The 14929-nt window shown below is 45.5% G+C and overlaps 1 protein-coding gene across 2 annotated transcripts in view; it reads left to right on the forward strand.

Annotated features, from left to right (window-relative positions):
* Positions 1–5707: 5707 nt before the first annotated feature.
* LOC119965125 (alpha-1B adrenergic receptor-like) overlaps positions 5708–14929 on the forward strand; it is a 66496-nt gene continuing 57274 nt past the window's right edge. For both annotated transcript variants that reach the window (XM_038795455.1, XM_038795456.1), the window contains exon 1: positions 5708–6910. In XM_038795455.1, the coding sequence (XP_038651383.1) occupies positions 5950–6910 (961 nt within the window). In that variant the 5' untranslated portion in view covers positions 5708–5949. The remainder of the gene's footprint in view (positions 6911–14929) is intronic.

Here is a 14929-nt window from a genome sequence, read left to right on the forward strand (position 1 = left end):
CGTGTGTGGAAATAACGCAACACATCCTTCTAATTGCCGTGGTAACGGGAGGCATCTCCGCGTTTATTGTCCTTTTCACTGACCGCCCCGCGGTTTTTAAAGAGGGGAAGGAATCATCTCGGAACTTCAAAATTGGCGCGGATGCTGCCTCCGCCCGGGACTTCCGCAGATTGCCCGCCAATGTTGACTACCCCGTTGCCCCCGACCCCTCCCTCCAGCTGCGCGGATCTGAGCCCTTTAAAGTCTGACGAAAATGTGACCACAGGAGTCATATTGGGCTGATTGAAAGTCCCTGGAGGTATAAGATTTCTAGTCTGTCCGATATAGTTTGAGAATGCCCCATATTCCATTTCATGTTCACAAAATATTTCGCATTGAAGGACCAGGATCCTAACTTTGTTCGCCTGTCCATGTTCACTTCCAGTCCCAGTCGAATTCCAGTTCACTGCTTAGCTGCAACCTAATACTATATATACATCCTACCCAACACATTACAAATCTCCGACTATATCCAGCGTGGAAAGACTGCTGCGAACAATTAGTTAGTCAAAGACATCGTCAGTTTTAATTCAGGGTGATCATTACTGCTAGGCCTGATGAAAGGAGTGGGGGAAATGTACACAAATTGTTAATTGCAGGAAGTGGCGCCCATGGGTGCGGCGGTGAACCGTTTCTTCACTGGGTCAAAGGCACTGCCTCATGCCCAAACTGTCCAGCAAACAGTTAAAGACGTGAGGATATATTTAATATTATCTTCCAATTAGAGACTGGCTCGTTGATTTTTCGGATTCAAATGCCAAAATATTGGCGGCTGCGTGAAAGCAAGCATGGGTTAACGTGATAAAGATTGTTGGATTTCGTGACTTAATCTGGGATAGAGACACCCTTCATCCAACGCTGCGCTGCGAGTTCTGTACTCGGCGCACTTAACCGTGTTTGTTTAAACATATGTGAATCTCTTTAAATGTAAAGTTTGTGTTTATTGCAACAAGTTGGGTTGCAGTCTCGACGGGCGAACAGAAGATTTTTCTGCAGATTAAGGATATGTTAAATCACTGTCAGAATTGAAGGATGAGGGGATTTTGGGGGAATGTATTGTTTCTGCCGTTACATCCCTTTACGTTTCTGTCGGGTTCTTGCACATTTTTTTAGTTGCCCAATACCAAGGATTTTATCCCACAAAGTTAAATTATTAGAATGTTAATGCCACAACCCTTTCTTTTTAACAATGTACCTTCGCTTAACTAATGTGTCAGCATTGGTGAGGGGTCCATCCGAGTGCTGCGCTTTACACTGGTATTCTGAGACTCGAAAGAATCTCTAAAGTGCCACAGGAGGCCATTCCGCCCATCAAATCTGCAACGACAACCTATCTCAGCACTCACTAATACCCCGCCAGTGTTGTACACCCTCAGTGTCTATCCCTCTGTCAGTGTTGTATATCCTTTATGTGTTGTACTCTCTCAGTGTCTATCCCCCTGCCCGTGTTGTATACCCTGTCAGTGTTGTACACCAACAGTGTCTATCCCCCTGTCAGTATTGTATATCCTGTCAGTGTTCTACACCCGCACTGCCTATGTCCCTGTCAGTGTTGTATATCCTGTCAGTCGTGTACACCCTCAGTGTCTATCCCCCTGTCAGTATTGTATATCCTGTCAGTGTTCTACACCCGCAGTGCCTATGTCCCACTCAATGCTGTATATCCTGTCAGTGTTGTACACCCTCAGTGTCTATCCCCCTGTCAATGCTGTATATCCTGTCAGCGTTGTACACCCTCAGTGTCTATCCCCCTGTCCGTGTTGTATATCCTGTCAGTGTTGTATATCCTGTCGGTGTTCTACACCAACAGTGTCTATCCCCCTGTCAGTATTGTATATCCTGTCAGTGTTCTACACCAGCAGTGCCGATGTCCCTGTCAGTGTTGTATATCCTGTCAGTGGTGTACACCCTCAGTATCTGTGTCCGTCAGTGTTGTATATCCTCTCAGTGTTGTACATCATGTCAGTGTTGTATAAGCTGTCAGTGTTCTACACCCTCAGTGTCTGTAGCCCTGTCAGTGTTGTATATCCTGTCGGTGTTGTACACCCGTAGTGTCCACCCCCCTGTGTATATCCTGTCAATGTTGTACCCCCTCAGTGTCTATGCCCTGTCAATGCTGTATATCCTGTCAATGTTGTACCCCCTCAGTGTCTATGCCCTGTCAATGCTGTATATCCTGTCAGTGTTGAACACCCTCAGTGTCTATCCCCCTGTCAATGCTGTATATCCTGTCAGTGTTGTACTCTCTCAGTGTCTATCCCCCGTCAATGCTGTATATCCTGTCATGATGTGGAGATGCCGGCGTTGGACTGGGGTGAGCACAGTAAGAAGTCTTACAACACCAGGTTAAAGTCCAACAGGTTTGTTTCAAACACGAGCTTTCGGAGCACGGCTCCTTCTGAAGAAGGAGCCGTGCTCCGAAAGCTCGTGTTTGAAACAAACCTGTTGGACTTTAACCTGGTGTTGTAAGACTTCTTACTGTATATCCTGTCAGTGTTGTACACCCTCAGTGTCTATCCCCCTGTCAATGCTGTATATCCTGTCAGTGTTGTACCCTCTCAGTGTCTATCCCCCATCAATGCTGTATATCCTGTCAGTGTTGTACACCCTCAGTGTCTATCCCCCTGTCAATGCTGTATATCCTGTCAGTGTTGAACAACCTCAGTGTCTATCCCCCTGTCAATGCTGTATATCCTGTCAGTGTTGAACAACCTCAGTGTCTATCCCCCTGTCAATGCTGTATATCCTGTCAGTGTTGTACTCTCTCAGTGTCTATCCCCCTGTCAATGCTGTTTATCGTGTCAGTATTGTATATCCTGTCAGTGTTGTACCCCCTCAGTGTCTATCCCCCTGCCAATGCTGTATATCCTGTCAGTATTGTATATCCTGTCAGTGTTGTACACCCTCAGTGTCTATCCCCTGTCAATGCTGTATATCCTGTCAGTGTTGTACACCCTCAGTGTCTATCCCCCTGTCAGTGTTGTATATCCTGTCAGTGTTGTACACCCTCAGTGTCTATGCCCTGTCAATGCTGTATATCCTGTCAGCGTTGTACACCCTCAGTGTCTATCCCCCTGTCCGTGTTGTATATCCTGTCAGTGTTGAACACCCTCAGTGTCTATCCCCTGTCAATGCTGTATATCCTGTCAGTGTTGAACACCTTCAGTGTCTATCCTCCTGTCAGTGTTGTATATCCCGTCAGTGTTGAACACCCTCAGTGTCTATCCCCTGTCAGTGTTGTATATCCTGCCAGTGTTGAACACCCTCAGTGTCTATCCCCTGTCAATGCTGTATATCCTGCCAGTGTTGAACACCCTCAGTGTCTATCCCCCTGTCAGTGTTGTATATCCTGTCAGTGTTGTACACCCTCAGTGTCTATCCCCCTGTCAGTGTTGTATATCCTGTCAGTGTTGTACACCCTCAGTGTCTATCCCCCTGTCAATGTTGTATATCCTGTCAGTGTTGAACACCCTCAGTGTCTATCCCCCTGTCAGTGTTGTATATCCTGCCAGTGTTGAACACCCTCAGTGTCTATCCCCTGTCAATGCTGTATATCCTGTCAGTGTTGTACACCCTCAGTGTCTATCCCCCTGTCAGTGTTGTATATCCTGTCAGTGTTGTACACCCTCAGTGTCTATCCCCCTGTCAATGCTGTATATCCTGTCAGTGTTGAACACCCTCAGTGTCTATCCCCTGTCAATGCTGTATATCCTGTCAGTGTTGTACACCCTCAGTGTCTATCCCCCTGTCAGTGTTGTATATCCTGTCAGTGTTGTACACCCTCAGTGTCTATCCCCCTGTCCGTGTTGTATATCCTGTCAGTGTTGTATATCCTGTCGGTGTTCTACACCAACAGTGTCTATCCCCCTGTCAGTATTGTATATCCTGTCAGTGTTCTACACCAGCAGTGCCGATGTCCCTGTCAGTGTTGTATATCCTGTCAGTGGTGTACACCCTCAGTATCTGTGTCCGTCAGTGTTGTATATCCTCTCAGTGTTGTACATCATGTCAGTGTTGTATAAGCTGTCAGTGTTCTACACCCTCAGTGTCTGTAGCCCTGTCAGTGTTGTATATCCTGTCGGTGTTGTACACCCGTAGTGTCCACCCCCCTGTGTATATCCTGTCAATGTTGTACCCCCTCAGTGTCTATGCCCTGTCAATGCTGTATATCCTGTCAATGTTGTACCCCCTCAGTGTCTATGCCCTGTCAATGCTGTATATCCTGTCAGTGTTGAACACCCTCAGTGTCTATCCCCCTGTCAATGCTGTATATCCTGTCAGTGTTGTACTCTCTCAGTGTCTATCCCCCGTCAATGCTGTATATCCTGTCAGTGTTGTACACCCTCAGTGTCTATCCCCCTGTCAATGCTGTATATCCTGTCAGTGTTGAACAACCTCAGTGTCTATCCCCCTGTCAATGCTGTATATCCTGTCAGTGTTGAACAACCTCAGTGTCTATCCCCCTGTCAATGCTGTATATCCTGTCAGTGTTGTACTCTCTCAGTGTCTATCCCCCTGTCAATGCTGTTTATCGTGTCAGTATTGTATATCCTGTCAGTGTTGTACCCCCTCAGTGTCTATCCCCCTGCCAATGCTGTATATCCTGTCAGTATTGTATATCCTGTCAGTGTTGTACACCCTCAGTGTCTATCCCCTGTCAATGCTGTATATCCTGTCAGTGTTGTACACCCTCAGTGTCTATCCCCCTGTCAGTGTTGTATATCCTGTCAGTGTTGTACCCCCTCAGTGTCTATGCCCTGTCAATGCTGTATATCCTGTCAGTGTTGTACACCCTCAGTGTCTATGCCCTGTCAATGCTGTATATCCTGTCAGCGTTGTACACCCTCAGTGTCTATCCCCCTGTCCGTGTTGTATATCCTGTCAGTGTTGAACACCCTCAGTGTCTATCCCCTGTCAATGCTGTATATCCTGTCAGTGTTGAACACCTTCAGTGTCTATCCTCCTGTCAGTGTTGTATATCCCGTCAGTGTTGAACACCCTCAGTGTCTATCCCCTGTCAGTGTTGTATATCCTGTCAGTGTTGTACACCCTCAGTGTCTATCCCCCTGTCAATGTTGTATATCCTGTCAGTGTTGAACACCCTCAGTGTCTATCCCCCTGTCAGTGTTGTATATCCTGCCAGTGTTGAACACCCTCAGTGTCTATCCCCTGTCAATGCTGTATATCCTGTCAGTGTTGTACACTCTCAGTGTCTATCCCCCTGTCAGTGTTGTATATCCTGTCAGTGTTGTACACCCTCAGTGTCTATCCCCCTGTCAATGCTGTATATCCTGTCAGTGTTGAACACCCTCAGTGTCTATCCCCTGTCAATGCTGTATATCCTGTCAGTGTTGTACACCCTCAGTGTCTATCCCCCTGTCAGTGTTGTATATCCTGTCAGTGTTGTACACCCTCAGTGTCTATCCCCCTGTCAGTGTTGTACACCCTCAGTGTCTAGCCCGCTGTCAGTATTCACCCCCCCCCCCCCCCCCCCCCCATGCTCAGTCGCTCTGATGTTTCACAAAACGTTCAGATCCACTTCAGGCGGACCCTGACGTCACTCTGATCCAGCACCTTTGACATTTTGTTTTTGTGCATGGAGCAGTTTGTATAAAAGCGGAGAGCGGCAGGGAGGCAGCCACACAGCGGAGCGGCGGCCCATGCACCAGGTAACAGAGCCCAGCGCTGGCCCTGGCTCACACTCTCTCAGCTCTGCTCACTAACACATTGGACATTCTTTGCCGCTCGCCCGGACACGGTTGCTGCAAACTCCCCCGATGAGAGTGGAATTGAAGAAAGTTTCGCCTCTCCGCCGAGCAACTTTGCCCTCCCCCCGCCCGGTGCTGACCCCGGGATGTGTGTTTGTGCCGGGACCTAGCCGCTGGGCTGGCACAGCAGCTGAGATGGAGAATGATATTTAACATGAATTCCGAGCACCCTGCCGGAGGTGTGGGCGAGAACCGCTCCTCTGCAACCCTGCTCTTCTCTGGTGTGAACTTTAGCAACATCTCAAACGGGACCTTGCACAACAGCAGCTCGGCTGTGAGCCCAGGGAATGGAGCCGTCCTGGGGCTGGTCCTGGTCCTCTTCATACTAATCGCGCTGGTCGGCAACATTTTAGTCATCCTTTCCGTAGTGTTCAACCGCCACTTACAGACAGCCACCAACTACTTTATCATCAACCTGGCGATCGCAGACTTGCTCCTGAGTACCACAGTGTTGCCTTTCTCAGCCACATGGGAGATTACAGGCTATTGGATTTTTGGGAGGATTTTTTGTGATATTTGGGCAGCGGTCGATGTGCTGTGCTGCACTGCCTCCATCATGAGCCTGTGTGCCATTTCAATAGACCGCTACATCGGGGTTCGCTACTCGCTGCGCTACCCCTCCATTGTAACCGAGAAGAAGGCAGTGTTGGCTGTGGTCGGGGTGTGGCTCTTGTCTATAGTGATCTCCATCGGCCCGCTGTTGGGCTGGAAGCAGCCGGCACCCCTGAATGAACGGGAGTGCCAGATCACGGAGGAACCCGGGTATGCTCTCTTCTCCTCCCTGGGCTCCTTTTACATCCCCCTGACTGTCATCTTGGTCATGTACTGCAGGGTTTACATCGTGGCCAAAAGGACTACCAAGAACCTGGAGGCAGGGGTGATGAAGGAGACATCGGACTCCAGTGAGTTGACTTTGCGCATCCATTGCCGGAACATTCAGGACGATCCCATCGTCTCCCGATCCAAAGGGCACCATGCGAGGAGTTCTCTGTCTGTCCGCCTGCTGAAATTCTCCAGAGAGAAGAAGGCAGCGAAGACCCTGGGCATCGTCGTGGGCATGTTCATTCTTTGCTGGCTGCCGTTTTTCATCGCTCTCCCCATTGGTAAGTAGAAGTTACCGTAAAGGTTCCCATTCTCCGGAAGCACCATTTGAAAACTCGGATTGACTATTAGAGCTTTGACAAAGAGGCATTCAGATTTGAAACGTTAGCTCCCTTCTCTCTCCACAGATATGGTCAGAACTGCTGAGATGGTCCAGTATTTGCTGTTTTTGTTTCAGATTGCAGCACCCGCAGTAATTTGCTTTTATTTTAGGATTCATTATTGTCCCTCATCTCCTGGATATTGTAACGAAAGATCAGCCCGCGGGACAAACGCACCAATACGTTTCTTAACATTTAATATTTTAAAATAGTATCTTTCAAAGGGACCTTGGTGATAACGGTATCAGCAGTGTGTGTCTTACTAACGCTCCTCCAGACAGAGGGGAAGAAATTATTGTTCAACATTAACTTTTAACGCAGAATTCCGCCAATTCCGAGCTTCGCTCGATCAGCCACTGTCCGACAGTGAATACACCTAGTGGATTTCCTCGATTTTGATCTAATTTATGCCCCCACTCTTTGCATTGAGAAGTTCACACTTTGCTCCGTTCCCAGGTCTTGTGAGCTATTGGGATCAACGTTTAATTTGGGCCAACAGGACAGAGACAAAGTATTCTGATCCATCAACAAGTAACTGCTGCCATCGCTGTAAAGATGTCAGTTTCTTTCTGCCTTTTTGCAATTGGTTCAGCTGCGGGTGTTATGCCTGTTTTGCGGGAGGCTACACACACACATACGCCTTCCCCCCCTAATCTTCAATTCGATAGTTTCATCAGGATAAAAACATGTTTTAAGGAATAACTCTTTACGGTTGGAACTTACGGGACTTTCAGCCGAAGTTTCCCGACATCATTGAATGATTGGCATGTAAATGTTATTCAGTCATATGGTCAGTGTGTGTACAGTGATATTACTGTGGCCAGTGTGAGAACCGTTATATTACTGTGGCCATTGTGTGAACAGTGATATTACTGTGGCCATTGTGTGAGCAGTTATATTACTGTGGCCGTGAGTGAACAGTGATATTACTGTGGTCAGTGTGTGTACAGTTATATTACTGTGGCTGTGAGTGAACAGTGATATTACTGTGGTCAGTGTGTGTACTGTTATATTACTGTGGCCTGTGTGTGTACAGTTATATTACTGTGGCCTGTGTGTGAACAGTTATATTACTGTGGCCGTGAGTGAACAGTGATATTACTGTGGTCAGTGTGCGAACAGTTATATTACTGTGGCCGTGAGTGAACAGTGATATTACTGTGTCTGTGTGTGTACAGTGATATTACTGTGGTCAGTGTGTGTACAGTGATATTACTATGGCCAGTGTGTGAACAGTGATATTATTGTGACCAGTGTGTGTACAGTGATATTACTGTGGCCATTGTGTGAGCAGTTATATTACTGTGGTCAGTGTGTGAACAGTTATATTACTGTGGCCATTGTGTGAGCAGTTATATTACTGTGGTCAGTGTGCGAACAGTTATATTACTGTGGCCAATGTTTGTACAGTTATATTACTGTGGTCAGTGTGTGAACAGTTATATTACTGTGGTCAGTGTGTGAACAGTTATATTACTGTGGCCAATGTTTGTACAGTTATATTACTGTGGCCAATGTTTGTACAGTTATATTACTGTGGCCAGTGTGTGTACAGTTATATTACTGTGGTCAGTGTGTGAACAGTTATATTACTGTGGCCAATGTTTGTACAGTTATATTACTGTGGTCAGTGTGTGAACAGTTATATTACTGTGGCCAATGTTTGTACAGTTATATTACTGTGGCCAATGTTTGTACAGTTATATTACTGTGGCCAATGTTTGTACAGTTATATTACTGTGGTCAGTGTGTGAACAGTTATATTACTGTGGCCAATGTTTGTACAGTTATATTACTGTGGCCAATGTTTGTACAGTTATATTACTGTGGTCAGTGTGTGAACAGTTATATTACTGTGGCCTGTGTGTGAGCAGTTATATTACTGTGGCCAATGTGTGTACAGTTATATTACTGTGGCCAGTGTGTGAGCAGTTATATTACTGTGGTCAGTGTGTGAACAGTTATATTACTGTGGCCAATGTTTGTACAGTTATATTGCTGTGGCCAATGTTTGTACAGTTATATTACTGTGGCCAGTGTGTGTACAGTTATATTACTGTGGTCAGTGTGCGAACAGTGATTTTATTGTGACCAGTGTGTGTACAGTGATATTATTGTGGCCAGTGTGTGAAGAGTGATATTAAAATGGTCAGTGTGTGAGCAGTTATATCATTGTGGTCAGTGTGTGAACAGTTATATTACTGTAGCCAGTGTGTGAAGAGTGATATTGCTGTGGCCAGTGTGTGAACAGTTATATTACTGTGTCAGTGTGTGTACAGTTATATTACTGTGGCCTTGAGTGAACAGTGATATTACTGTGTCAGTGTGTGAACAGTTATATTACTGTGGCCAGTGTGTGTACAGTGATATTACTGTGGCCAATGTGTGTACAGTTATATTACTGTGGTCAGTGTGTGAACAGTTATATTACTGTGGCCAGTGTGTGTACAGTTATATTACTGTGGCCAGTGTGTGTACAGTTATATTACTGTGGCCAGTGTGTGTACAGTGATATTATTGTGGCCAGTGTGTGAAGAGTGATATTAAAATGGTCAGTGTGTGAGCAGTTATATCATTGTGGTCAGTGTGTGAACAGTTATATTACTGTGGCCAGTGTGTGAAGAGTGATATTGCTGTGGCCAGTGTGTGAACAGTTATATTACTGTGTCAGTGTGTGTACAGTTATATTACTGTGGCCTTGAGTGAACAGTGATATTACTGTGTCAGTGTGTGAACAGTTATATTACTGTGGCCAGTGTGTGTACAGTGATATTATTGTGGCCAGTGTGTGAAGAGTGATATTAAAATGGTCAGTGTGTGAGCAGTTATATCATTGTGGTCAGTGTGTGAACAGTTATATTACTGTGGCCAGTGTGTGAAGAGTGATATTGCTGTGGCCAGTGTGTGAACAGTTATATTACTGTGTCAGTGTGTGTACAGTTATATTACTGTGGCCTTGAGTGAACAGTGATATTACTGTGTCAGTGTGTGAACAGTTATATTACTGTGGCCAGTGTGTGTACAGTGATATTACTGTGGCCAATGTGTGTACAGTTATATTACTGTGGTCAGTGTGTGAACAGTCATATTACTGTGGCCAGTGTGTGTACAGTTATATTACTGTGGCCAGTGTGTGAACAGTTATATTACTGTGGCCTTGAGTGAACAGTGATATTACTGTGGCCAGTGTGTGAACAGTGATATTACTGTGGTCAGTGTGCGAGCAGTTATATTACTGTGGTCAGTGTGCGAACAGTTATATTACTGTGGCCAGTGTGTGAGCAGTTATATTACTGTGGCCAGTGTGTGAACAGTTATATTACTGTGGCCAGTGTGTGAACAGTTATATTACTGTGGGCTGTGTGTGAACAGTTATATTACTGTGGCCTTGAGTGAACAGTGATATTACTGTGACCAGTGTGTGCACAGTGATATTACTGTGGCCAGTGTGTGTACAGTTATATTACTGTGGCCAGTGTGTGTACAGTTATATGACTGTGGCCAGTGTGTGTACAGTTATATTACTGTGGCCAATGTGTGTACAGTGATATTACTGTGGTCAGTGTGTGAACAGGTACATTACTGTGGCCAGTGTGTGTACAGTGATATTACTGTGGCCAGTGTGTGTACAGTGATATTACTGTGGGCTGTGTGTGAACAGTTACATTACTGTGGCCAGTGTGTGTACAGTGATATTACTGTGGCCTTGAGTGAACAGTGATATTACTGTGGTCAGTGTGTGAACAGTTATATTATTGTGGCCAGTGTGTGAACAGTTATATTACTGTGGCCAGTGTGTGAACAGTTATATTACTGTGGTCAGTGTGTGAACAGTTATATTACTGTGGTCAGTGTGTGAACAGTTATATTATTGTGGCCAGTGTGTGAACAGTTATATTACTGTGGCCAGTGTGTGAACAGTTATATTACTGTGGCCTTGAGTGAACAGTGATATTACTGTGGCCAGTGTGTGTACAGTTATATTACTGTGGCCAATGTGTGAACAGTTATATTACTGTGGCCAGTGTGTGAACAGGTACATTACTGTGGCCAGTGTGTGTACAGTGATATTACTGTGGCCAGTGTGTGTACAGTGATATTACTGTGGCCAGCGTGTGTACAGTGATATTACTGTGGCCAGTGTGTGAACAGTTACATTACTGTGGCCAGTGTGTGTACAGTGATATTACTGTGGCCAGTGTGTGTACAGTGATATTACTGTGGGCTGTGTGTGGAAGTTATATTACTGTGGCCATTGTGTGAACAGTTATATTATTGTGGACAGTTATGAACAGTTATATTATTGTGGTCAGTTTGTGAACAGTTATATTACTGTGGCTATTGTGTGAACAGTTATATTATTGTGGTCAGTTTGTGAACAGTTATATTATTATGCTAAGTCCCGGGACGTATGCCACAGAGTTGATTTTGATTGGAAAGGCACTTTCATTGTGATGTAGGAAGATTGGGAGTTGCAGTAACTATTTCTGCATGGAGGCTAAATCAATCCAGAATACTAATGCATTCTGAAAATGACTCTCATTGAAGGTGTCCATTTCAACAGGACCCATTTCAAAATACATGCGCAAAATTTTGATCTTCATTAAATATCATTTTGTTCTTTACTCTCCATAAAAACATTATTTTAAAAAAAGAACAAAGAACATAAAACATTACAGCGCAGTACAGGCCCTTCGGCCCACGATGTTGCGCCATCCTGTGAAACCCCTCTAAAGTCCCTCTACACTATTCCCTTATCGTCCATATGCCTATCCAATGACCATTTGAATGCCTTTAGTGTTGGCGAGTCCACTACTGTTGCAGGCAGGGCATTCCACGCCCTTACTACTCTCTGAGTAAAGAACCTACCTCTGACATCTGTCCTATATCTATCTCCCCTCAATTTAAAGCTATGTCCCCTCGTGCTGGACATCACCATCTGAGGAAAAAGGCTCTCACTGTCCACTCTATCTAATCCTTTGATCATCTTGTATGCCTCAATTAAGTCACCTCTTAACCTTCTTCTCTCTAACGAAAGCAGTCTCAAATCCTTCAGCCTTTCCTCATATGATCTTCCCTCCATACCAGGCAACATTCTTGTAAATCTCCTCTGTACCCTTTCCAATGCTTCCACATCCTTCCTATAATGTTGCGACCAGAACTGTACACAATACTCCAAATGCGGCCGCACCAGAGTTTTGTACAACTGCAACATGACCACATGGCTCCGAAACACAATTCCTCTACCAATAAAAGCTAACACACCGTACGCCTTCTTAACAACCCTCTCAACCTGGGTGGCAACTTTCAGGGATCTATGGACATGGACACCGAGATCTCTCTGCTCGTCCACACTACCAAGAATCTTACCATTAGCCCAGTACTCTGCCTTTCTGTTATTCCTTCCAAAATGAATCACCTCACACTTTTCTGCATTAAACTCCATTTGCCACCTGTCAGCCCAGCTCTGTAGCTTATCTATGTCCCTCTGTAACTTGTAACATCCTTCTGCACTGTCCACAACTCCACCGACTTCAGTGTCATCTGCAAATTTACTCACCCATCCTTCTATGCCCTCCTCCAGGTCATTTATAAAAATGACAAACAGCAACGGCCCCAGAACAGATCCTTGTGGCACACCACTAGTAACTGGACACCAGTCAGAGCATTTCCCATCAACCACCACTCTTTGTCTTCTATCAGCTAGCCAATTTCTGATCCAAACTGCTAAATCACCCTGAATCCCATGCCTCTGTATTTTCTGCAATAGCCTACCGTGGGGAACCTTATCAAACGCTTTACTGAAATCCATATACACCACATCAACTGCTTTACCCTCATCCACCTGTTTGGTCACCATCTCGAAGAACTCTATAAGGTTTGTGAGGCACGACCTACCCTTCACAAACCATGTTGACTATCTCTAATCAAATTATTCCTTTGCAGATGATTATACATCCTATCTCTTATAAACCTTTCCAAGACTTTTCCCACAACATAAGTAAGGCTCACTGGCCTATAGTTACCGGGGTTATCTCTACTCCCCTTCTTGTACAAGGGGACAACATTTGCTATCCTCCAGTCTTCTGGCACTATTCCTGTAGACAAAGATGACTTAAAGATCAAAGCCAAAGGCTCAGCAATCTCCTCCCTAGCTTCCCAGAGAATCCTAGGATAAATCCCATCTGGCCCAGGGGACTTATCTATTTTCACACTTTCCAGAATCGCTAACACCTCCTCCTTATGAACCTCAAGCCCTTCTAGTCTAGTAGCCTGTATCTCAGTATTCTCCTCGACAACTTTGTCTTTTTCCTGTGTGAATACTGACGAAAAATATTCATTTAGCACCTCTCCTATCTCCTCGGACTCTATGCACAACTTCCCACTACTGTCCTTGACTGGCCCTACTCTTACCTTAGTCATTCTTTTATTCCTGACATACCTATAGAAAGCTTTAGGGTTATCCTTGATCCTAACTGCCAAAGACTTCTCATGTCCTCGCTTGGCTCTTCTTAGCTCTCTCTTTAGAGCCTTCCTAGCTAACGTGTAACTCTCAAGCGACCCAACTGAACCATCACGTCTCATCTTCACATAAGCCTCCTTCTTCCTCTTGACAAGTGATTCAACTGCTTTAGTAACCCATGGTTCCCTCACTCGACCACTTCCTCCCTGCCTGACAGGTACATACTTATCAAGGACATGCAGTAGCTGTTTCTTGAACATGCTCCACATTTCCATTGTGTCCATCCCCTGCAGTTTTCCTCTCCAGGCGATGCATCCTAAGTCTTGCCTCATCGCATCATAATTGCCTTTCCCCCAGCAATAACTCTTGCCCTGCGGTTTATACCTATCCCTTTCCATCGCTAAAGTAAACGTAATCGAATTGTGGTCACTATCACCAAAATGCTCACCTACCTCCAAATCTAACACCTGTCCTGGTTCATTACCCAGTACCAAATCCAATACGGCCTCGCCTCTTGTTGGTCTATCTACATACTGCATCAGGAAACCCTCCTGCACACATTGAACAAAAACGGATCCATCTAAAGTACTCGAACTATAGTGTTTCCAGTCAATATTTGGAAAGTTAAAGTCCCCCATAACAACTACCCTGTTATTTTCGCTCCTACCCAGAATCATCTTTGCAATCCTTTCCTCTCCATCTCTGGAACTTTTCGGAGGCCTATAGAAAAGCCCTAACAGGGTGACCTCTCCTTTCCTGTTTCTTAACTCAGCCCATATTACCTCAGTATTCGAGTCCTCATCAAATGTCCTCTCAGCCACCGTAATACTGTCCTTGACTAACAATGCCACCCCTCCCCCTCTCTTACCACCTTCCCTGAACTTACTGAAATATCTAAACCCCGGCACCTGCAACAACCATTCCTCGCCCTGCTCTATTCATGTCTCCGAAATAGCCACGACATCGAAGTCCCAGGTACTAACCCATGCTGCAAGCTCACCCACCTTATTCTGGATGCTCCTGGCATTGAAGTAGATGCACTTTAGACCACCTTCCTTCCTGCTGGTACACTCCTGCAACTTTGAAACCTTACTCATGACCTCACTACTCTCAGCTTCTTGTGTCCTGGAGCTACAATTCAGGTTCCCAATCCCCTGCTGAACTAGTTTAAACCCTCCCGAAGAGCATTAGCAAACCTCCCCCCGAGGATATTAGTACCCCTCTGGTCCAGGTGTAGACCATCCCGTTTGTAGAGGTCCCACCTACCCTAGAATGAGCCCCAATTGTCCAGGAATCTGAAACCCTCCCTCCTGCACCATCCCTGCAGCCACGTGTTCAACTGATCTCTCTCCCTATTCCTCGACTCGCTAGCACGTGGCACGGGTAACAACCCAGAGATAATAACTCTGTTTGTTTTAGCTCCAAGTTTCCACCCTAGCTCCCTGAATTCCTGCCTT

Source organism: Scyliorhinus canicula, chromosome 4 (assembly GCF_902713615.1).
Source record: "Scyliorhinus canicula chromosome 4, sScyCan1.1, whole genome shotgun sequence".
NCBI lineage: Eukaryota > Metazoa > Chordata > Chondrichthyes > Carcharhiniformes > Scyliorhinidae > Scyliorhinus > Scyliorhinus canicula.